The sequence below is a fragment of the Pyrus communis genome, chromosome 11 (genome assembly GCF_041283825.1).
Source record: "Pyrus communis isolate YQ-2024b chromosome 11, ASM4128382v1, whole genome shotgun sequence".
Classification (NCBI taxonomy): Eukaryota; Viridiplantae; Streptophyta; class Magnoliopsida; order Rosales; family Rosaceae; genus Pyrus; species Pyrus communis.
The window spans coordinates 7,320,038-7,345,431 of NC_142575.1; the positions used below are offsets into that span (position 1 = coordinate 7,320,038).

General features: G+C 36.3%; 2 protein-coding genes and 1 long non-coding RNA gene across 3 annotated transcripts; 2 read left to right on the forward strand and 1 right to left on the reverse strand.

Annotated features, from left to right (window-relative positions):
* Window positions 1–17: 17 nt before the first annotated feature.
* On the forward strand, window positions 18–2,383 carry LOC148692819 (uncharacterized). The gene is made up of 2 exons (XR_015952842.1): window positions 18–932; window positions 1,669–2,383. It is a non-coding gene; the product is annotated as an uncharacterized LOC148692819 (long non-coding RNA).
* Window positions 2,384–8,197: 5,814 nt separating this feature from the next.
* Window positions 8,198–10,184, forward strand: LOC137741374 (uncharacterized). Its single transcript, XM_068481092.2, has 3 exons — window positions 8,198–8,415; window positions 8,669–8,818; window positions 9,260–10,184. The coding sequence occupies exons 1-3, from the start codon at window positions 8,395–8,397 to the stop codon at window positions 9,725–9,727; spliced, it is 639 nt and encodes a 212-aa protein (XP_068337193.2). The 5' UTR covers window positions 8,198–8,394; the 3' UTR covers window positions 9,728–10,184.
* A 2,310-nt stretch (window positions 10,185–12,494) lies between these two features.
* LOC137741914 (putative E3 ubiquitin-protein ligase XBAT31) lies at window positions 12,495–16,146 on the reverse strand. The gene is made up of 8 exons (XM_068481613.2): window positions 15,697–16,146; window positions 15,430–15,489; window positions 15,235–15,306; window positions 15,012–15,133; window positions 14,773–14,913; window positions 14,564–14,671; window positions 14,072–14,330; window positions 12,495–13,369 (listed from the first exon to the last, which is right to left on the reverse strand). Exons 1-8 carry the CDS (start codon window positions 15,874–15,876, stop codon window positions 12,974–12,976), a joined length of 1,338 nt encoding a protein of 445 aa, XP_068337714.2. The 5' UTR covers window positions 15,877–16,146; the 3' UTR covers window positions 12,495–12,973.
* Between the last annotated feature and the right edge of the window lie 9,248 nt (window positions 16,147–25,394).

Consider the following 25,394-nt stretch of genomic DNA (forward strand, 5'->3'; position numbering starts at 1 on the left):
TTGATTTGATTTCTTGAAGTGGATAAAGATTTCAAATGGGGAATCAGGAAAGAATGAACTGGATAAAGTTGATGAGCCGTATTTTGTGGAAGTTGATCGGTCTTGTTGGGTTTCGGACGAGCACCTTGATATTGCTGAAGTTGTTTTGACAAATTTGAATTTCGGAGAAGGGTTTTCTGGTGATGGATTGAATGGGGATTTTAATCAGGATGATTACTCATTAAGGTTTCGAGTGTGCAACGTGAATGAGTTTATTGGCCGTATGAAGTTAGGCCATTGGCCTGTATTATCCTCTGCTGATATATCTTTGGAATTCATTAAGAAGTGTCCAACAGAGGATACGGGCGAGTGCTCAGTGATTTTATCGGGGAGTTTTGATGGACCGGATGAAGGTATCTCTGGTCTTGTTCACTTGGCAAGTTTGAGGTTTATGACCCTAAGGCCGGTTCGGTGGGTTGTGTCGATTGATATGTCCACCGTCACGGTTAGGGTGGAGATACTTAAGCGTGCATTTGATGCTTGTCAGTCACTTCTGGACATTACTAGGCAAGTCTGAAAAAAAAAAAAAAAAAAAAAAAAAAAAAAAAAAAAAAAAAAAAAAAAAAAAAAAAAGAAAGTATGAGGAATGTCATGGGTTGGCTTCATCCAGAAGTAATGACATCAGAGGCTAGGTACAGAGTCAGTAAATCAACAGAAATGGAAATTGATTTGCGTACTGAAAATGGATATGCTAATTCAGACCCTAGTAAACTAGCAAGGTTTGATGTCTCTGGGTTCTATGAAGCCATTAAGCGATCAAAAGCAGATGCAATGCTTCAAGCTGACATGCTCGATTTGCTTCCTGAGTTGAAGCCCTATCAGCGCCGTGCAGCTTACTGGATGGTACATAGAGAGAAAGAAACGGATAAGGAGGTGTCTACAAGTGATTCGAAGTAAGGACAGTGTGTTATGGGTTTCCAGATTCAAGTTCTCAGGTTTTGTCTTAGATTACTAATTTTCTTTCCAGCATATCAACTGTTTGTGATAATGTCTCAGTGAGAATTTTCTTGGGAATTTTGGAAGTGTCAAGGCCAATAGCCGTATACTTCAAATTTGTTCAGATTTGTGCACTCGAAAAAGGCCGATTGCCAAGAGTGTGTTGAATGCATTTTGTTTCCTCCATAAGGCCGATAGCCGGAGTGAAAAGTTCTGTCTCAGATATTGTGTGTTATTCCTTAAAGGCCGATAGCCGGAGTAACGTTCTTGAAAAATTTTGTTTGTTGTTATTGTGTGCAACTCCATTAAGGCCGATTGCCGGAGTGCAGTTCTTGTTCCCTTTCTTCATTGAAGGCCGATTGCCGAAGAAGGTTGTGTTTCTTGATTTCTGTGATTGTAAGAAGTTGATTGCTGGATGGTCTGCTTCAATCTCAAACTGGACAATCCCAGTTGAGATTGAGGGGGGATGTTGACAATATCCAAAGGTTGTTAGAGTTGTTACCAAAATTAGTTAGTTAAATAGCTTAGGCTGCAAGTTAGTCATGATGGCTATATAAACTGTATTCTCATAGTTGTAAAGATTAATTCAGTATCAATGTAATCAATTACTTTTTCTCTCTCTTTTATTCTCTTTCTGCATTTCTGTGCTTTTCTACACTACTGCTAATACATGTCACTAATATTGTCCTGCAGCAACAATATAGGGCACAAAAATTCACCAAGTTTTCGGATTTGATCTTTGTTTTACTTCTCGCTGAAAAGTAGAACCAGCTTCTAATGAAGAATCATTAAGCTTGACCACTGGCTCGAACGTCGCGCCTAAAGCGCATGCGACTTATTATAGCATCCATCAACGACGAAAGAATCGTCATGGCTGTGGCAATGGGCGACAAGTCCAACCATAGGCCCAAAGTCAACATAGTGCCGCACATAAGGGAAAAAATGTGACCCAGCAGCGTCCACCACTTGACTCTAAGGCCCCAAACTTCAAGAACAAGGGCAAAGTTCCAGTTCAGCCTGCTTCTACTGAACTGGACATGTGTTATTGTTGTGGATCAAGGGATCATTGGTCATGTGTATACCGAGCTTCCTCTGAGGCTATTGCCAAGTATGATTCTCGTTGTGAGTCTAACTTTGCATATGTGGATCATCCGGAATATGCAACTACATCAATGGAGATATCAGATTTTCAGGAGGCATCAACACCTACAGATGAATAAATTAGACATGTTTTGAGGGTGTTTACCCCTACTAGCCGAACCCACTAAGAGTGGCTGGCCCTACCCCACTATTTTGCTAGGTTTATGGTTTAATTTTAACAATTTTCCTAAGTATTTGGAATAATTTGTTTGGTTTTAGTTTGTTTTGAATTTTGAATTGTTATTTGAATGGATATTATTCTCTTGAATTGCTTAATTGAATGAATGGACTTATATCTATGCATATGACTAATTCAATCAATTTATTTCTAGGTATGTCTAGTGGGGAAGTTAGTTGCCTAGCAAATAGTGCAACCATGCACACCATCTTGAGTGAAAAACACTATTTTACTAACTTCATACCCAAGAAAGCTCATCTGACAACTTTCTCAGGCTCATCCAACCTGATTGAAGGATACGGAAAAACACGTATCATGTTGTCCAATGGTACAATTCTGACCATTAAGGAGGCATTATATTCTCCACATTTCGGAAGAACGTTGCTAAGTTTTAGAGATATTCGAGATAATCAATATCATCTTAAAACCACTGAAGATCATGGTTCTGAATTTCTTTGTATCACTTCATATGAATATGGCCAGAAGCATATTCACTAGAAGTTGAAACGCTTGCTGAGTGGGTTGTACATCATAACCATTCGCGACATAGAAACCCACAGTGTGGCTGGCCCTAAGCCTGAGTTTCAGGACACTTTGTTGCTTTGGCATAACCGTTTGGGACATCCTAGATGTGACATGATGCGCCATATCCTTAAATCTTCACACGGGCATAAGTTACATCCTTATGTTGGACCCTCGCCATGCAAAGCATGTTCTTTAGGGAAGTTGAATACTCAACCCTAATAATACAAAAATTATTCACGACCCCCCTAAATTTCTTCAAAGGATTGAAGGGGACATTTGTGGACCTATCTAACCAACATGCAGACCATTTAGATACTTCATGGTGTTGATTGATGCATCGACACGATGGTCACATGTTTTCTTGTTGTTCACACGCAATGTCGCGTTTGCTAAACTCATAGCTCAAATCATTAAGCTAAGGGCTCACCACCCTGATTATCTGATCAAGTTGATTCGACTGGATAATGCTGTAGAGTTTACGTCACAGACTTTTGACGATTATTGCATGTTAGTAGGGATTGATGTAGAACATCATGTGCCCCATGTTCACACCCAAAACGACCTAGCAGAAGCTTTCATAAAGCGCCTTCAATTGATAGCTCATACTTTGGTTATGAGAACCAAACTGCCGGTGTCTGCCTGGGGCTATGCAATATTGCACGTAGCTATGTTGGTCCGCCTAAGGCCTACCGCTACCCAACCACATTCACCGTTATAATTGGACACTGGATACGAGTATGACGTCTCGCATTTACGGGTGTTTGGGTGCACCATTTATGTGCCAATAATGTCGCTGCTACATACCAAAATGGGTATTCAGAGAAAAATAAGAATCTATGTCGGTTATGATTCTCCATCAATTGTTCGATACTTAGAACCCTTGACGGAAGATCTCTTTACCATACGTTTTGCGGATTGTCACTTTGATGAGACAGTCTTCCCGTTGTTATGAGGAAACAAGCATGCTAACGTTCCTGTAGAACACCACAAATTGTCGTGGTATACTTCCACTATGTCTCATTTAGATCCCCTCACTACACAGTCTGAAACTGAGGTGCGATGAATTATAGATCTTCAGAGCATTGCTCAAAGCATGCTAGATGCTTTTAATGATCTAGCAAAGGTGACAAGATCATATATACCCGCTGTAAACACACCTACAAGGATAGATGTACCCGCGTACGTCAACAACCCGCTTGGGAAGGCCGGAAGGGAGGCCGCACCCTCCACGCGGCAAGGTACATTGGCGGTTAGCCAATCACCTGCTCCTACCCTGAAATGTGGCAGACCCCTTGGTTCAAAGGATTCACAACCCTAAAAGAGGAAAATGGCACCAACTAGTAACCCTAGTTTGAATCCGACCATTGCTCACTCATTTGTTCCAATGCATGAGGTTATTCTAGATTACGGTGATGCTTCAGATGAAACATACCAGCCTCTTGAGAATCGTGATATTTCGATCCTCTACACAATATTGGATGAGGTTTGGAATAGGAATGAGATGATCATCGACGATGTATTCTCATACTCAATAGCTACTAACATCATGCTTAGCGAGACATTGAACCACGTTCCATCGATGAATGTCGACGTATAACTGATTGGTTAAACTGGAAACAAGCAATCCAGGTCCAACTCGATTCGCTCGCGAAACGTAAGGTATTTGGACCTATAGTTCCTACACCACCACGCATGAAGCCTATTGGCTACAAGTGGGTTTTCGTGAGGAAGTGTAATGAGAAGAATGAAATAGTGCGATAGAAAGCACGCATCGTAGCACAAGGCTTCTCTCAGTGCCCTGGGATTGATTATGAGGAGACGTATTCCCCCTAATGGACGTTATAACGTTCCACTACCTAATCAGTTTGGTAGTTTCCGAAAAAAAACTAAATATGCAACTTATGAACGTGGTAACCACGCATCTCTATAGGGATCTAAATACGGAAATAAACATGAAAGTTCCAGAATGACTTCCATTGATTGGCTTAAATAATTCTAGACCACGGAACACTCTCTTAATTAGGTCAAGGAGGTCATTCTACGGATTGAAACAATCTGGGCGGATGTGGTATAACCATCTGAGTTAATATTTGACAAGTCAGGGTTATGTGAACAACGAATTATGCCAATGCGTGTTCATAAAGAAGTCACATTTATTTGCAATCGTTGCAGTTTATGTCGATGACATGAATCTCATTGGGACTCCCGCAGAGCTTGAGGAAATTGCTACACACTTGAAATCGGAATTTAAGATGAATGATCTTGGGAAAACTCGATATTGCCTTGGGCTAGAGATTGAGCATTGTTCGGATGGAATCCTAGTACATCAATCGAACTACACCCAAAATGTGTTGTGTCATTTAAATGAGGATAAAACGAAGCCTTCAAGTACACCCATGATCGTTCAGACTCTAGATGCTCAACGAGATCCCTTCCGTCCAAAGGAGGATGAGAAAGAGATTTTGGAACCCGAAGTTCCTTACCTAAATGCAATTGGGGCTTTATTGTACTTGGCTCAGTGCACTAAACCTAACATCTCATTCGCTGTGAATCTATTGGGTAGATACAGCAATGCGCCCACACGCAGGCACTGGAATGGTGTTAAAGACATTTTCCGCTACCTCAAATGTACAACAGATTTGGGCTTGTCCTATAACTGCGAATTTCCAAATGTTGCCGCCCCTATGGTACTCGAATTGATTCTCGCCTTGTTGGTTACTCAGATGCTGGATATATGTCTGATCTACATAAAGCACATTCTCAAATAGGTTATGTCTTTACTGTTGGAGACACTGCTATATCTTGGAGGTTTACCTAGCAAACGCTAGTTGCAACTTCGTCTAACCATGTTGAGATTCTCGCCCTACATGAAGCATCGCGTGAGTGTTTTTGGCTGAGAGAAGTTATGGGACACGTTCGAAGCACTAGTGGTCTTACATCAGTCGTTGACCTTCCTACGACGATCTTTGAAGACAATGCAGTATGTATTGAGCAGCTGAAGAAGGGATACATCAAGGGAGACAACACCAAACACATAACGCCGAAGTTCCTTTACTTACACCAGCAACAGCAGCATTAGAACATTGAAGTCAAGCAAATCCATTCCTAGGACAACCTGGCTGATCTCTTCACCAAGTCGTTGCCCAAGTCTACTTTTCATAAGCTTGTCCAAGGAATTGGTATGCATAAATTATCTAAGTTGAATCGTTTATAGTTCTCTTATTTAGAAGTTATGTCTAACTCAGGGGGAGTATCTAGAAGCATACTCACATGATCTTAATATACTCTTTTTCCTACGATTAGGAGCATTTTTCCCACTGGGTTTTTGCTACCTAACGAGGTTTTAATGAGGCACCCATCCTAGGATAATCATGCTCCGTTGAGTTCTTTACCTTCATCCAGTTTGACATTTGTTTAAAGACATTATGCATACTTCTCACTTTTCTCATTAGTTTATGGGTTTTCCACATGCCTTAGGTTTTACCATAGCGAGGTTTTGTGAGTTTTACTACAAATGCATACTTCACTTAAATTTGAGACTCGCGATCACACGTTGTGCCGATGACTTCATCAACTATTCTACCTTATCTGTTGAAGATTTGATGTCATGGTTTGTTGAGTATTTACACACTCAAGGGGGAGTGTTGCAGTCATAGTTAGAATATGAATGTGATTGTGTAAATCCTAGGAGATATGGGAAAGTATCTTATATTCCTATTAGGACTAGATTGCCTATTAAATGTTGTAATCCTAAAGGGAAAGGTTTTTACCTATCCTACTACTATAAATAAAGGCACAATGGGGTGAATCATACACACCTCACAATTAAATCAATCTCTCTTCTCTCTTATTGTGGCCGGCTCCCCTCTTTCTCTCTCTAAACCCTAGATCGTTCAATCAAATAGGCCTACAACAAAATCTTAGTTTATATGAAAAATTAAGAAATGTGTGTAAGTTCATATCACAGTTCAAAATTTTTTTCCTTAAAAAATATACTTGTCTTAGTTAGTTGTAGTTCTCACTTTTAGGATGAAGGAAAACTAAACAGGTGTTCCAACTCTTATTAAAAAGCCTTGTCCAGTAAATCACCCACACTTCACACGAGAAATCAAGTGTCATATTGTGATTATGGTCCTATTAATGATATAACAAATATAGGTTAATGTCACAAAAACTACTGAAAAAAAAAGTTACGTGTAGTACCATTCCATGTATGAGATAAGTCGACGACAATTTTGATATATTTCACCTCTATGGTATATTAATAGAAATCAAGGATGCATGTTATAATTGAGTAAAACAATAACACCATGCAACTATTTTTTGGGTTCTACACACTTATTTTTATTTTTCATACACCCTATTAATTTTCAGTCGTTGAACCAGATGAATTGAAGAAAATCAATAATAAAGAAATTAACAAAATTATATGAAAAGTAAAAATTAATATGTAAATAACACTGTTTTTTGTGAATACGCTAAAAATTACTTTTAACAAAAAGGCGCCGTGGAGCAAAGCAAGAAGTCATTTACTTCCTCCAGGTCATATTGTTGTGGGCCCTGTTGGGAAAATATTGGGCTTAGTCTCACGACAAAAGGCGTTGTGGGCCAAAAGAAAAGGACCACTCATTGGCAGTGTGACTACTTCATATTGCCATCCAATGATCCAACAAAACAAAAGTGTCTTCCTTTTTCCAAATTAATTTAATACCCTCTATTTGATCTCTACAATCTTAATGATGAGAAATTATTTTATGACCAACTACAATGCATTATTTCATCTAATTATACACTGAACTTTGAAAGCTTGCATGGCTACAATAAAAAAATCTGAATCTTGAAAAACGAACTACTATTATTTGTAAGTGAAAAATATCAGATTCAAACTCAATGGGTTGTGCTTGGGTTTACCATTCTCATCCATGCCGTGTTCGTGTGTTTTCTTTGCAAAGACTCTAAAGAAGATTTTGTTATTGTTTATAGGTTTGTCGCCCATTAGCAAATGTGTAATTTTCAACTGTTGATGAATATGCAACATACTATATGAACAGTTAAAATTCATCTGATTGAGCGTAAGCGACTGCATTTAGCATTACATAATGCGCCTGCGTTACAAGTTTGTACAAGCAATTGATAGAGTTGGGTAATGGAACTGTTTATAGTATAAAAATCTATACTTGTAGGGGAAGGGTGATATCGATGTATAATTTCCAGAGGGCAGCTTCTGAACCATTTTTGGAATTATGCTCTTGTTTTTAATTTTTCTTGGGTACGAAATGATTCTGTTTCCTCTTTCTAGTCAAACACTCAACAGGAGTCAGGACCCAAGAAAAGCAAACAAATAGTGCTCACAAATGATTAGTCCACTCTCTCTCTCTCTCTCTCTCTCTCTCTACATTCCAGGTGTTGTTCTTAATCTTCTGTACATAGAACTGACCTCTATATAGGGTTACCCAATATTACCACCCCAACAAGAATTCACCTCAGAAAAAAGCAAAGCTGCAATGCAAATTTAAGGAAATGACACTTCCATTTACCTGAGGAGGTGACACAGTTCCTTTGGCCTTTGCAGACAAATGGCTCAGCAACAACAGCAGGTACTCCTTTGTCTCCTCTCTCTCTTCCTCCTTGGATTTTCCCCTCTGAGCTCAAAACCCACCTCTCATTTCTCTCTCTCTAGATTTCTATGGTGGGTCTGATTTATTTCTTGTTTTTTTCCTATAATTTTCTGGGTTTGTGGGTCTACTTTTTTCTTGCCACATTGTTCAGTCATGTTAATTTTTTGTCATTATTTGTTGGAGGCTTATGAATAATTGATAATATTGGGATGATATGACTGGTGGATGGCAGGAAGGGTGGCCACTGGGACTGCAGCCATTGCATGTGAGAGTTGGGCTGGCTGCTTCAAACCATGAATTTTCTGGGTCGGTTTCTTTTAACACTTTACTCACTGGTTCTCCAACTTCCTCCACAGATTCCTCATCAGATCTGGACACAGAGGTCAGTGATATATTACAGACTAGTTTTGTCTTCGATGGGCTTTGTTGGAATTTTCTAGTCATACATATGACATGTGTGTATCTGTCTGTATATTATATGTGTATGTATTTGGTTTAGAAGTGATTGGTATATACTTCGGGTTGTGAAAAATTTTGGACTCGAAATTTAGAGGTTCCTACGCTTTCACTGTAGTTTTGTAGATGATACTGACACTGTGGACCTAATTTTACATTTGTTACTGTTACTAATTAACAATATGTGTTGCTAACTGACATCATGTGTTGGTAACTTGCTGTTGCCTGATCTTAATATGAAATATGAAGAAAATATTTGAAGGAGGTCTGCGATCTGTAATCGTGTTTTCCATAATCTTCGACAGTGTTAAGTGTTTTTGTACATTTTCTATGATTGTTAATTCAGAATGTGCTTGGTTGGCTGCAGTCCACAGGGTCTTTTTTCCATGATAGGAGCATTACGCTCGGGAGCCTTATAGGAATCAATAACATCCTAGAGCTCTCAAGAAGATCTCTAAGAGGAAGAAAAACCGATCATCAGGCCAGCAAGGACAGGAAGACGAACAACAACAACAACAACACCAAATTCAGACTCTGTTTTCTCTCTTTATGCTCCAAAGACAGTACAGATGATGAGAACGTGCGCAATCATCCGCCATCTCTCGGCCACTTTCTTGCGGCTGAGAGACAAGCGGCCAATGAAAACTACAGAACAAACCCTCCAATTTACGGACCAGACGACGAGCTTGCCCTAGCTGAGCATCATCAGCCAGCTAGAGAATCAAATAACTCACTCTTTGTTGATGGTCAAGTTGCTCCTCCCCAATCTAGTCCACGGTTTGGTTCAGATCATGTCGACCAAAGAAAATCAATGCTGTTTTCATGCATGTGTTGACAACTCTCTCATTGACCTAGCATTATGCGAATGTCTCAGTTTCTTTTGCTTTCGTTTTTCGGGGTCTCATTCAGAATTTCATGTTATTTGAAGAAATAAAGAGGTCAATTGACAATTCCATTGCATCCGAGCTCGAATTATGGAAGAAGGAGAAGAAGGAACCGAGAAGAAAGTATCGGCAACAACCAAGTTCTATTATTGGGTGCTCATATCGATCTATCATGTTGCCTATGCATCAATCGTTGGATATACCTTGTACGGTAACTACCCTAGCTTCACCGTATCTTTTATTTCATTTCTTCGGGAACAATCACAAACATTTTTTTTAGTATGGAGAAGAAAATGCATGAAATGTGTATCTGTCTCACCTTTATGGAGCAAATTAAGCTATTTTTCACGCCAGTTGGCTAGTGTTTTGGATTGATTAATCTCATTTAATGATAAGTAAGTTACAAAAGCAAATGTTCATCATTTCAATTTATGTTCTAAAAGTATGATTACAAAGACTTATGGGGCCGAAATGTGATGGTATCCTAAGGTACTATGTCCTACCAATTGACTGAAATGGCTAGGAAATATCTAGGGGAACAAGAAAATTTGTGTCTACTACTATTCAACATTTCCTAAATTTAACCCCAAATAGGATTTTTCCTAGAACTTACAAGAAATTTCTTATTAGTATTTCGAAAAATTTATTATTTCTTCGATTCAGTGTCTAATGCTTAACTAATTGTTGCAACATGCCACTTAATACTACAGTCTAATAGTATTCCTCTTCACTTGTAAGTGAAAGGTCTTAGGTTCAATTCTTACCGAATGCGAATTTAAATTACATTATTGCTAGCCCATTGTGAGGCTAAACCCACCCCCTCTTCTTTAGTGTAGATAATATCTTTTGTTTAAAAAAATTGTGGCAACACACATTCTAAGCCCAATAACGTAACGACAAGTATACACACAAAGTCCAAACCAACAATAAGTTTGGAGCCTGCGGCATTTAAAGACATTAAGGCCTAAATAAAAAGGAAAATTAATAAAAAAAAAATACTTGAAAACTTTGAGTTTTAAAGATAGGGACAAAATAAAGGGTAAAGTGAATAGTACCATGATTGACTTTTTAGTGTAAAAATGTGATTTTTCGTTAAAAATGAACAGTATCGAGAGCAAAGTTCCCTAAATATAAAGATTCGTCTTGATCTACACCCAATAATGTAATGAAACATATACACAAAATGTTGAAATATAGAACGAAATGTTTGATAATGTTGTGAACTTAAAATGTATTAATAAATAAATTCACGTATTATAACAAAAGTGAATTCCGTTATACTTACAAACTTGTTTGCAAGGAGAAGTGGAACCTATGAAGTAGCAAGCAAGTCAGTAGCAATGTTTCCATCAGATGAGACTTATGGCTAGTTTGGAGTTGCTGTGTTTTTTTTTTTTTCAAAACTGCTTCAGCTATGGTTTGAAAATAAATAGCTGTGAAAAAGAAGAAGTAAGTGTCTGGTAAAAAATATAGCGCTAAAAGTGCTTTTAGCCAAAAAAAAAAAGAAAAAAAAAGAAAAAAAAGAAATGGTGGTAGGCTTGTCAATATGAAAGTTTCATTGGTGTTGTTCATGTGCCTTAAATGAAAAACGTTTTTTTTTTTTTTTTTTGAGAAGCATGTGCAGACCTGCTTCTTCTGCTTTCTGCTGTTTTTGACTCATAATTTTAAAAAAAAAAAAAAAATTCTTTATCTGCCAAACACAATTAAGGCCCCAACTTTTTTAAAAGCTGCTTTCAAAAAAATTTAAGCAATCCTAAACCAATTCTTACAAGAAATTTTTCATTGTGATAGGAATACGGGTGGTACACCATGTGTTTTTATAGAAGTGGTGAGAAATTTTATTTTTTAAGTTATCAACTTTTTAATACACATATCCCACAATTTATATAATAACACGTAATGTATTACTCTTTGTACCTATCATACCGAAAAAACTCTTAACTCTTACACTGTCCAAAAGTCCATACATGCGTAATTTTAATGAACATCATTTGCTGACAGAAATAAAATGGATAAAAAAAACCAGCCGAACGGGCCCACATCCATCCGATATTTGGTAGATTTCCAAATTAATCATATCAAGCAAAAGGCTGGGCCAACTGAAATCCAGGGCCCACATAGTTTAAGTGGGCCTGCTTATTTCTTGTCTTTTCACATAGTCACAGGCCGAACGTCTTTCTCTTAGTCAACATCTTGGCAGGTAATGTTTCACTGTTGACCCATCCAACTGTCTCTGTTAGCGATCTAGCTGACTTGTCCAATTTCATAAATTAGATTTTGGAGTCATATGATCAAATATAGACACAATCACATGAAATTCAATCTCCCAATCACTTTTTCTTTATTTGTTGACCGACGCGAGTTAAGTCAGTCAGTTAAAACCGCGTATTTCTAATAAAATCTAATTTAAGTCTTTTGCATTTGAGGTTAAATCTTATTTTTAATAAATTAAAATAGTTCAAAATGTAATGTTGTAAATAGTATTTAAAATATTGATATCGGTGAAAATTTCAATATGTAAATTTGTAAAAATATCTATGGATACATGGATATTGATTTGCTTTTGAGGAAATGATAAAATTTAGTAAAAACGTAGAAATTTAAAATAAAACTTTAAGGATTGTCAGATTAGAACAAAATATAAAAACTTTTCTAATATTTACCGATGTGTAAGAAACATCGATGAAAATATCTTATCAAAGAAATTTCAAACAGTGATTGTATAAAAAGAAAATGACTTTTATTTATTTGTATTTTTTGCACTACAATCCCATTTCTATGCACAAACTACAGAAAAATAATTCAATCTTGCCACCCCAAAAATGAAAATAAAATAATATTACATTTCCGCAAGGAAAGAGCAGTGTTTGGCAACATACCCTTTGACTCTTTCCAACCAGCCATTCAAGAATTTTGAATTTTCAACTTAGAAAAATAATTTCCTCCTCTTTTTTTTTTTCTTTCCTTCCCCAATTCAGATATCTAACAGACTCTCAAACCACCAACTAATAAGTTCCTTGAACCTCAAGTAAACAAATTTAAGAGGACCACAACACATCTAACCCTAACCCAAATTGCCTGCAACTCCCTTTGCTTGTTTTCCAAAACTACATAACACATGGACTTTTATCTGTACACAGCAGCTCCTTGGATTCTTCTCTCTTGCACTTGCACGAAAGCAACGAATCCGACAAGCGTCAAGGCTTGTCAACCCATTCATTCCCGGCAATAATCCTTCCTGAGCCACGGCCACCCATCTTCCCAAAAGAACCAAGTGCCGATAAGCTCTTGAAGCTGCTGCTGCCCTCGCTGAAGTTTCGGGACCTCCTTGCCTTTCTTAGTTTGGAGGAATTGTTATCTTCGGTGTCATGATCATCATCATCACAACTTTTGATCTTTGCAACTACCAAATGGGCAATTGGGCTTCGGCAGAATGGGCAAACTGGTGGCGTAAGGCATAATGTAGTTGGATTTGGCTTCTTGTGGCAGCAGAGAGCTAGAGTGCATTGTGCACACATTTGGTGACCGCAATTCTGGACTTCAATTGTACACACCTGCTCAAAGCATATGCAGCATTGATCTAAATCGCTTTCCTGCAATAAAACGTCTGAATTAATACTTTGGTCCCCGTGCATTAAACAATATGATAAATGTCTCTATAATTCACGACCGCTGAAAATGTCTCCTTGACCTACTAAATCCGAAAACTGTAGGAAAAAATGAGGTGCATCCTACACTAGTAAAGATCTAATTCAGCAGCAAGATCAAAATTTAATGCTTCGAAAGGGGACCGTAGCCAAGGAAAACAAATGAAGCAAAGACAAAATAGTACAGTGTTCCTAATGTTAGGATTCAGAAAACTGTCATGGGACTCATGGTCCAGCTCACTGTATGGAAAATAAAGCTCATGACTTCTGATTTTTGATCAGAAACACAGCTTCTGATTTTAAAGAACAAGATAATTCTTCTGCCGAAAAAAAAAGAAAAGAGCAAGGTAATTCACAACATTTAAAAAATTTCTGTCTAAGCAACCAAGTTCATTGATTCCGTCTTTCAGAAACACTAAATTAAAGGACAAGACAGCAACTTGTCAATCCAAAATTAGAATAATAGACCTCACTCATGTAATGTCGTAGACAATTAAGAAGAAAAGATATTTCATTGGGTGGTTAGATTTCAATCAAACTCTTTTTGGTTATTGAGTAGCATTGAGAAAGTGGGCGAAACCCACCATAAGCTCCTACTTTATTTAATAGACATACTTGAATATGAAGAAAGAGAGGGTGGGAAATTACCACAGATATATTGTCATCCATCCCTGTATCAGAATGCAACGGAGATGGAAGAGAGTAAGCAGTTCCTTTCAAGATGTTCCTTTCCCTTTCCCTGTTTGCCTCCATTAAGGCCTGTTCTAGTAGAGCTTTTGCTTCCTGATTAAGCTCATTAATAAACTTTAAAGGTGCTGGCCACACAAGAGGCTCAGCTGATGAAGGATTTAGCATGGCCGCACAAGCTCCGTGTTTGTGTTTCAAAGCAACTATATATGGTATTCTCCTGCATATATAAAAGCACATAAGATATAAGCTCAAATGGAGTTTCAAAAATCACATTAAGGGACATGATCATCCATTCAGATGGTACTAATCAAGAAAAGAGTCGAGCAATTTAAAGGTGAAACAAAATGATTAGACCATGAGACAACGTAAAACATAGCTCAAGAATTTAGTCTTGTATATAAATTAAGAAATGAAAGTATTACTCAATTTTAGAAAGGAATGAAATTATACCCCGATGAATCTCTTTGAACACGATCTGCACCCCATGCCAACAATCCCCGTATGCAATCCAGAGATCCCCCACTAGCCGCCAAATGAAGTGCGGTGCTCCCAGGGAAGCTGTAAAAAGAAATTCATCAATGTACAGAACAGAACTAACACCGCTGATTAATCGGGATTAAGAATTTCAGCACAATTCTTAATTTCAGCACAATTCTTACCCATATCTACCAGTTGAAGCAGACACAAGAGCCCCGTTGTCTAACAGAATATCTACACATTCAGGCCTACTTCGACGTGCTGCCAAATGCAACGGTGTTGCTCCTTTACCGTCTCTAATATTCACAAATCGGGCAAATCCCCTGAAATCCAATCCAACAAACTCATGTTATCGATAAGCAAATAGCCAGAGTAATCAAAGAGGGGACCGAATCAGTGTGGAGAGTAAAAGGAGACCAACCAGGAAACAGAAACAGGACTCGAACGAGCAGCAGAAACAATAGCTTGAAGGCAACCGGAATGGCCATAGTAAGCGGCATAATGCAAGCAAGTTCTTCCGTTGAGGGAATCAAACATCAATACCTGATTAATATCCCACCATGATTTCATAGTTAATATTTAGAAATACGAACAAAATTTTGCAAATCAGAGACAAAAACAAAAAGTTGGGATTTTACACATACATTTGCACCTGCTTCAAGAAGCTTTTGCACGCAGGAGATCTTGCCATGCATTGCAGCCAGCATCAATGGAGTCTGAATCATTTCCAATCAACAAAACCATAAGACAATTAGAACAAGAAAAACAGAACAAAACAAAACAAAAAATATCAAAGTTCCAAAATTTTCACATTCGGAGCCAAAAGTAATTAAAATTACCTGCTTGTGACGATTTAACGCATCTGGATTTACAGATCGTTCTAACAGCATAGAAAGAATCTGCGAATCAAAGCAAAAACGGAGAAACAAGATCATAAATCAAACATCTAAACCGCATAAAGATTTCCCAACCAAAAAAAAAAAAAAAAAAAACGATTAACCACCAAGAATCAAAAAACCCATTTGCCAAAAATCTAGAAGAACTCCAAAAAATCATTGATTTTCTGAAATCCCAATGAATCAAAGGAGTCAATACGAAGAAACCACCTTGATCTGGCCGTTAGCGGCGGCGATATGAAGAGCGGAGTGGCGGTCATAGACGGTGGAGTGGCGTAGGAGAGTCGGGTCTCTCTCTAACACCTCTTCAACAGTATCCAGCTCCCCAAATTGTACGGCTCTGAACAGCCCATGTTGGTCACTCTCTCTGCAACTCAACCCCTGACCCATCTCTCTCTCTCTCTAGTTTCTCTCTCTTAAACTCAATTAATGGAGTCAATGGGAGCACTTCATTCAGCTATATCTTTGAGCCACCTTCACCTGAAGGCAGAAGGTGGTGGCCTCCATCGTCAACTGAATATAAAGGTTTCACATTTATGCATTTCGAGTCCAGAGAGAGGAGGAGGAGAGAGAGAGCTTTGGAGTTTGGAGCTGCCCGGAAGGAGAAGGGCTGATCGAGTCAGTGTTCGGGCAGTCACTAAGACTGACTACGGGCAGCAGTCAGATATTTCTGGGGCAGTTAGATTTTATTTCGAAACAGTACGATGGGCCAACCAGCGACACCCAGTTTGATTAAATCAATCGCAGCCGTTGAAATTTTTACTCTATTTTTCCAGTCGTTGAATTGGAAATAATTAGGCTACTAATGTTGAAATTAAGGATGTTTAATTTGATATTAGGAAAATGGTTTACCGTGTTGAAGTTTGACTGTATTTAGTTTTGGGCAGAAGGACTGAATTGACGGTGTCTAACATTGCATAATTATTTTGGCGAGTACTACAATATCTTAGTAGATTAAAGGGAAAATTTGAAATAGCTCCAATTTTATAGATTATTTTTTGAAATAGGTCTAATTTTAATGACTTTTGACTTTTGAAATATATTTAATTTTTAGTTACTTTGGACCCATATCAAAAGACCCCGAAAATTTTGAATTGGATGTTAAGTTTTTATACGTTATGCGTCTCGAGTTCAAAACTCTGTATTCTTTAAATTATTATTATAATTTTAAAATTTTTTCTCTATTAATAATAAGATTTTTTTTTAATGCAAAGACTCTTTTTGTGAAAATCTATCCATAACTTTACGATTTTATTAATTTTAAATGAGTGAATTGACGAAAATGCCTAAATGTGAGATTGTTGACTTTTATTGGCCGTCTCTTCGTGACATGTACAAACTACTATTTTACTGTATTCTCGAAGTACTCGACGATACGAACACGTACGTGCAAATGGAACGTAATTTGGAGTTATAACGAAGGAGTTATTAACGAACGAAGTTATGGGCGAAATGGTCATTTGATCATAGTCTGGAATGCTCTAGAAAATCTGGAAGCGCCATGCGGATGGCTGTGATGGAGAAAGGAAAGAGATGGATGGCTGGGATTAAAATAAAAAAAAAGGATTGGGGGCTGCCCAATAAAAAAATAAAGGAGGAAGTGGGAGGCCAATCGGAAAAAGAGAGAACATGAGGAAAAGAGAGAGAGAAAGAGAGAGGTTAGTTGAATCGGGAGAGGAGAGAGAATGAGAGTGACCAATGGAGAAAGAAGGAAGGAGAGAAAGGAGATGGGAGAAAAGGAGATGAACTGGAGGAGGGACAACCAAGCCAAACCGGGTCATCCTTTGACCCGTGGCCCGACCCAGCTGTAGCCATGATTTCCGACGCCTTTTCAGGTGATTTCTCTAGTGATTAGAAGCCACACACCACCTGGAATTAACCTAGCACCCATTCCTTTTCCAATTTCATCAAAAACCGAGTTAAATTGGCCTTGAATTTGTGATGAACTCACGGGCGAGTTCTTGGAGTGTACGGCTAAATTCTGCCATTTTTGAAGGTAGTACAGTCGACCATCACCATCAAACTACTTCTCTTAAGGCAGGGAACAAAACCCAAACAACTATAGAGGCAGTGGAGCACCAAAGGTGATGGATTGAAGCCACCCATTTCTAGGGCTTCCGGCGAGTTCGAGGGAAATTGGGACTTTTCCCGGCCAAATTTGGCTTGGCCACATGTATGAAACTTGCTCCATTCATCGAGATCTACATTTATGTGAAATTTGGTAAATTTAGGAAATAGTTGAATTTTCCAATGAGTAGGGGCGGCCAGCCGCCGCATGGGCCAAGACCCCACTTGACCATCCTAGGCTAATTTGATGCCCTGATTCCATAATTGACATCCGTTTAGTGAAATCTTGATGTTTTAATATAGTTTCGTAGTGGACCGCATAGTTGGCCGCCACTTGGTTATTATATGAATGGACGATCCGACCGTTAGATCAGCACCAAACGTTAATACATGATAATATGTAATATTTGTGGACATTAGGAACTTACAGATCGGGAATCCAACGTACGGATCTTCCCGAATTGAAATTCTAAAGTTTGTAAAATCTAACTTTGACCTCCACTTGAATTTGCGATTGGTAGAGATTCGACCATTGGATCGTAAAAAAGTTTTAATATTTTGTTCAAGAAGTTTAGTGTGGACTTTGGGCAGTTATGGATCAAAAATCCATGGGTGGATGTCCCAGATTGACTTGTGTAGGGTTATGGACCCTCCTCAGTGCATTTCAACGTGTTGATTCTGAATCCACCGTCTGTTTTCCGAAGTTCGACCGTTGTAGGATAGTTCCTTTATTAGCCGTATTTTATACGAAAACGCGTAATTTCATTAGCACGTTATATTTACCTAAATGGTTTCATTTCTAAGCGAAACGGATCGCAAGGACTCTCGATGCTACGAGACGGGTTCGACTCGGTGACATGGTCTGTAAATGGGTCTTTTCTTTGATATATATATATATATATATATATATATATATATATTGGCTAGTTTCCATATATATATATATATATATTTATAAATAAATTCTCTACGTGATTGCCATGATTAAACTTACATTTATAAGAAATGCCTTATTGTTGGGAAATGATGAAATAATCCTACAAGATGCACAGGTAAGCTTACTATAAGGGGATGCCGTAATTATATTTATGGTCATGAATAGTATGATATTGACAATAATTGTTGAATGGCTGTGGCATGATTATAATTATGTTATTTGTTCATCATTTGCTGCACCGGTGTTAATGCTCGCCCATGACCAGGGCTAGTTTTTCATGTGTATGTTCACATCCACACCGCATGCTCGCCTTAGATATAAGTAGGTTCCAGTCCTGTCGTACAAGTTGCAATAGGCAACTCCGACTCGTGTGTGACCGCGAATAACGCTAGTCTTCACGTGATTGTAACAGTAGAGCATATATTATTGTTACACCCAGTCATGTTCATGTCAGAATACCTTTGCATGAACTCGTGTGTCAACATGTGTCAATGAGCACCCGATATGATATGTTTGCTTATGCGAGATTATGTGTTATTGGTTGTTATATGTTCATTTACGCAATATTGTGACGTATGGCAATCTTGTGATTTTGTAGGATATGGTAGGTATTTTCATACTATATGTAGTATGTATATTTTGGAAACTATACTTGTTTTACAGCGAGGGGTTACAATGTTTTTAGAAAGGTTTTTATAAAACTTTATTTTTAGGCCTACTCACCTTTGTTTTTCGCCCCTCCAGGTTTTAGTAGCTAAGTTTTTATATCAACGAGGATTCTTGGCAAATCTTGGTGTAGACGATTACCTTCGATGGTATAATTCTCACCCTATCTTACTGTACTGTACTTATGCTCTGATATCACATGTGAAATGGGTTCATTCTCGCTCACATCGCACTCTTATACTTAGACACTTTTAGGTTTAAATTTACTCACATTTTTCACATCACTACACTTTATGGCTTCGTCACCTTTCAGATATCAGCCATCACAGCTTGATTCAGAGTCATAGTAGACATTTTCGGATCAGAATGTGTTACTTTTTCGTTTTCACATAAATAATATTGACAAAGTGGAGTAATGATTTTTCATCTCTTTTCGAATTGGATTTATCGAGTAAATGGTTTTTTTTTTTTTTTTTAAAGTCAAATTAAATATGGAGCAATGTCGCATGCATCATCCTCTATAAAAAAATAATAATGTTGCATGGATCTTACTTTGCATTACATGCATGCCATTAATTTGTTGGGGAATACTATATATTGATAATATTGTAACACTCATTTATCCGATTGAAAATGGAGTTGAATTCTCTTCTTTTTAAATTTCTCGGAAAAGAATAGGATTCTCTTTTTTTTTAATTTCTCTCCCTTCCAATCTCTTCTTATTTGAACAAACATAGTTAAGTTACGCTAACATCTTGTATTGATTTTTTTATAAAGAGAAGAAAAAAAAAAAAAGTGAAAAAGAGCACGGTAGGATGGAGAATTTGAAGGCGAGAAAACCTTCTCCTATGGAAATAGGTCTCATGCCTATCAGAAATGTTATAAAAAGAGAGGAGGTGCGTTGTTTGTTTGATAATGAAGAGGGTCCATAGATTAATTTGGGAAGAAAAGTATTGAACATGGTCTTCATCATTCCTTTCTTGGGAACAGGTCTAATTTTTTTTATTTTTGTGAAAATTACATTACTGATAAGATCTTTGATCATGAGTTCTATGTTCAATAGACCATACTTGTATTTTTGTCCATTTTTTGCGATTAACGTATTAAGTATAATTTTATATTCAGGCATCAATTAAATTACCTCCACAAACAAATCAGGGATTATATTAGTCATCTATGTGTAATTAATATATAGACGATTTATCATGATGAGTATGTTAATAGCAATAAGAAAATTTAAAAAAACTAATTAAATTATACAGTAAAAATATGTTAATCGCAATAAGTAGACAAGGCAGTACACCCAATGAGATGAATCCAAGTATGTTCTATATAAATTGGTTTATTCTAAACAAAGACAAAAGGTGGTTTTGGGGATTAGTCTTTTGGTATAAGATTCATAAAAGATAGTTCTTTTTCCTACTAATTTGGTTAAAATGTAAACGAAGTTTATGCAATGCTAAGCATACTTATTCTTTGAAAATTCCATCTTTTGTGATGCAAATCGTTAATCGGATCTGGAAAAAGTAATATCCTCCCACAACAGGCATTTGGTACCTGCCTGCTTTTGTCGAACAATCACATAATTTATGATGTCCAAGCCAAAGCAAAGAATTAGGCTCAACCACCACTCTTTATTAAAATGGGGTTCTTGTCCTTCTTTTCTCCACTTCTTTTTTACTCTTAATAGTGTTGGAAGCATTCATGAATTTGTTCATGGAATTTACTCCAAATGCACTCATTTTAAACCAGCCATTTGTATTTTACTGTGGGACCCATTTATATGTTATATCAGCCCATAACATAATTTTGGATAAAATTGTAACGGAAGGATAACATTGATTTGCAACACCTATTTTCAGGGATTACATTAATTAATTTTAAATTTCAGAAACTATCTTGATAATGCATGTCACCTTCAGAAATCATTTATGAAAAAAACCCTTAACATAATCTATGGTTAACCTTATCAAATTAGAGTCAAGTCGTGTTTTCAATATTTAAATTTGAAAGAAAAAAAAAAACCTAAATAGTTCCAAATCTAGTACTACTTTTCTTTCTAATGTTTGTATACGTTTCAAGTTTGAATTTCTTTGGCCCTTGATCAAAATAATGAACAATAAAGAAACTTATTGGTGTTATTTATCTATTATTTATATAGCTACCAAACACATGTTTGTATTCAGATTTGCTCTTGATCTTGGTGTTCCCATGTGATTTATACAACATCCCTATCGAGAAATCACGTACAAGAATGATATATGTAACGGCCATCTTTTAGGGAAATTAACGTGATATTCCACTAAAAAAATTGTCCAACAAAGCTCTTCAAGTGTTCTAAAACTAACCAAATCTCATTACATGTAAAGCTTCACGCTAATTTACGTGCTGCATGTGATAGAGAGAAAGATGCATAATGGCATATGGCATAAGGCACGGAACAGTGAAGGGAAAGTTTTTCTACCTCATTCAATCGATAATGCTAGAGAGACCATCAATTTAAAATATATATTTTTTTAAATCATATGACGTGGTTGTTGATAAGTGAATTATTACTTATGCGTTGATTGACTTGTTTGTTTCTTATTTGTAACACATCACATAGTTTGCAAATTTAGTTTACCTAATATTACTTCTCACTCAAACTATGCACACACGACTATACATGTGGACAAAGATTGTCCTTTTAAGAACTTTCGTCAAAGTTACCAAAAATGAACTCTTGCATCAAAAACTTAAATAAAAAACAAATTAAATCCAGCCAAGTCTAGTAATGGAAGTTTGTAACAAAATATAAATTTAAAGTGATTAATTGTAAAAGGAGATTGAGCTTGGCCTTAGAAGTTAGAACCACAAGAAACACCCTACACGAAACTAACTCTCGGCGACGAAACGTGGATTAAAGATCAGTCAACACTTTGTTTAATCAACAAATAAACTAATTTAAGTAATGGAGACTCTTCTCTTTCAAGCAGGAACCAGATTAATTCTTTAATTTATTTTTTCAAATACTCTGAGTTTGCATGAATACTTCCTCCTTTCACACTTGCCGTCGGCAAAGGCAGAAAGGTTGTTTGTTTTTGTTTTTAATGAATTTTAAATACTGCTATCCGTACTTTTGTTTTACTTTCCCACCCTTTTGTCGGTGTTGACGTATTTAGGGTAAATTACATTTTATCTTTAAGTTTGTGTTCAATTGTACGTAGTTTCATATCTCATCTATAAAATATTACGATGTTATATAAGACTTATGATTTGGTTACACTATCATACATCCATTATTCAATCCATTTATTCCGCTGTCAAAATGAGTTGGCAAAATAAAACTCATATTTTATGTTGATGTGGAGGACAACTTCAATTTATTTTAATTTTTAATTTTTTTTACAAAAAAACATATAATTGAATAAAGAACGTATGATATTGCAACCAATTTATAAGTTTGTGTATAACATTATAATGTTTTATATATGAGGTATAAGGTTATAATTGCACACAAACTTGAAAGTGCAAGTAATTTATGTAAAGTTCTATGAATGGCAATGTGTGACAATTGGTTTACTTGAGCAACAAATCACTTGATTATTCAGTGATGTGCAATTCAAGTAAATTAAGAGTCCAAGTTAGTTAAGAATTACGGAGTCTTAAATCATTGCAGTTAATTTAGGAGAATCATCTAGAGGTTCAAATATAAAGATATTGCATCATGATAGGACTCAATCAAGGTGATTTGTAGCTATTAATAGGCCGACTAATAAGGAACCCCAATGTTATATAAATACTAGGTTAAGTCCATGCTTCCATATGTTGAATTCCTTAGAATACTAAAACCTATTCATATAGTAGAGTGATATTTTGGAGTATTGGTAGGAGAAGACAACCTTGTGAACTCATCTTTTGTCATCCGAAAGAGTCATGTCTTTCGTATTCTACAGATAAATTCATCTCTATTTTATATTGATTTGATTTATTCGTGATCTCAATGTCTGATTGTTGTGATTTCAGAAAATATCTTACAATTTACTCTATATTTTAATTTTTAACTACCTCAATGAATATTATTCTTTTGTTCGATAAACTATAAATTAGTTTACATAAATTTATCTATACTATAAAAAAATGAGATTTAAATTTAAAATACGTAAAAAAGTACATTACTCTAACTACCTTAATTATGCTAAAATCTGTTGGCAATGAATATTATTTCCTCAAGTTAATCCCCCATTTCTTTTTCAGACATATTCTTGGGGCCACAATTGATATTTTGGAACTTGAATGCTTATTTGCAATGAAGCAAGGGATATTTGTCAAATAAAAGCTACTTAATCATATAATCAATAATAATTGGGTTTCTCTTTTTAATCATAATCATTAATAATTGGGTTTCTCTTTTTCTGTTATTCTTTCATTTTCTTTTTGACGCTGATGCCTTCTATAGTGGATCAGAATCTTAGGTTAAGATGGACCGTACAAGTGTAATATGCTGGTACTTGTATTTTAAGCTAATAAAATTTGATAATACTTTATGTCTTTCAGAAGATTGTGCCTCTTTTGGTTAAGAAACTAAAGACAAGAAGAAGAAGACGATGATTAGGTCTCAATGTGCAGTAGAATAATAAGAGCACAGTTAACCAACAATGCCACATGGTTAGAGGGAGGTTTCATTTGGTAATGTTCTTTATTAGGGAGACAATCTCATTGAATTTACGAGAAACTTTGGATCTACCGTTAATAATTCAAGTGTTATTATATGAATGAACTAATGTGTCATAACATGTAATTGGGTTGATAATATCACGTGATGTTGTGATAGTCATATTAAAATCTTTTTCTAATTGAAAAGGTTTATCAAAATATAAAATATAAAACACTTAGGATTACAAATTCAGAAAAAAAAATTTTTAATTTCATATATATATAAAGATTGAAAATATATGTGTAACAAATGTGTTAGCATTTAAATTTACAAAATTCTCAAATGATCACTTAAACAGGTATATCACATTTGTTCTGATTGTTTTAATTCATAAAATGAATGTCTCATTCAAGTTGAGAGGGTGTTTTGTGGTCTAGAACTATTTGAATCAGTTAATGTAATTCTTCTGGAACTTACATGTAAATCTTTGTATTAATATCCTCATAGAGAAACGCATAAGCACATTAATATGCTGCAATCAATCACAAAGTATTTGAGAGAAGCCTTGCGTCATAAGGTGTGCATTCTGACTATTTCATTCATCTCATTACACTTCCTTTCTCACTTGTAACATGATAGGGTTACCTTGTGCAGTGCAGAAGCAATATGTCCGAACAGACTTTGATGAGGAATCTAATTTAACATCGATTGTTATTTGACCAATCAGCTAATCAAAGGAACACGGTTCGATATCGTTGTTTTTTCATTTATGTCAGTAGCTACCATATAAGTGAAACATCATCTATGATAATCTCATTCCAATTCCATACTCACCCAAACAAGTATACTGGATCTAGAAATTCAGGTCTTGGGATAATCCAGATTAATCTCATGAGATGGACTAGTTGAGACAACGATCAAGTAGGGATTCATTTTGTGCCCATATTCTTCCTCTTACAGGGAAGTAAATCCTACAAATCGAGTGATCTGTCATGCTTCTAGCCAGGGATAGATGATTGGCTAACCACCATTTGTACCATGTCGTCCATACATGGGCAACATGCCCTATCAGGGATGACAAATCATCCTTTAGGGGTGGCACATCCATTGAGAGATGTTAGCTCGACGTTACTTAAATACGTCTATATTTGTATTATAAAACTAATTATTGAGAGAGAGAGTAGAGGAGGTGCGGCTAGAGAAGAAAGAAGGAGATAATGGATTGGGAATTATGTGTGTTATTCCTTATGCCTAGTACATTTATTTAATCACGATGAGCTTTAGTACTTGCCTTACAAGTTATACAAGTTGTACAAAGAAAGAATCTTTTAGATCCTATAAGATTCTTGTAGTTCTACTACTTATAGTTTACACAGTCACACTAATTATAAAATACTATTCACAACAGCATTTACAATTTAAGGTTTTTGTTAAAACTAATTAAGATGGGAAATGCATTGGTGTAACTACAAGTCTACAGTTAAGCATAATGCATCTGACCCATGAATGGACTTATTCTACTTTTTAAGCTAGTGGTATATATTTAAAAAAAAAAACTAATGAAAAATGTTTGAAAACTTTGAGTTTTAATTAAAATGACAA

Coding starts and splice junctions, on each gene's coding strand:
- LOC137741374 (XM_068481092.2), top strand. CDS start 8,395: ATGGCTCAGCAACAACAGCAG. Junction 8,416..8,668: donor TGGCTCAGCAACAACAGCAG/GTACTCCTTTGT, acceptor GGTGGATGGCAG/GAAGGGTGGCCACTGGGACT. Junction 8,819..9,259: donor CATCAGATCTGGACACAGAG/GTCAGTGATATA, acceptor GGTTGGCTGCAG/TCCACAGGGTCTTTTTTCCA.
- LOC137741914 (XM_068481613.2), bottom strand. CDS start 15,876: ATGGGTCAGGGGTTGAGTTGCAGAGAGAGTGACCAACATGGGCTGTTC. Junction 15,490..15,696: donor CCGCTAACGGCCAGATCAAG/GTGGTTTCTTCG, acceptor TTTGATTCGCAG/ATTCTTTCTATGCTGTTAGA. Junction 13,370..14,071: donor TGGATGACAATATATCTGTG/GTAATTTCCCAC, acceptor GTTTTATTGCAG/GAAAGCGATTTAGATCAATG.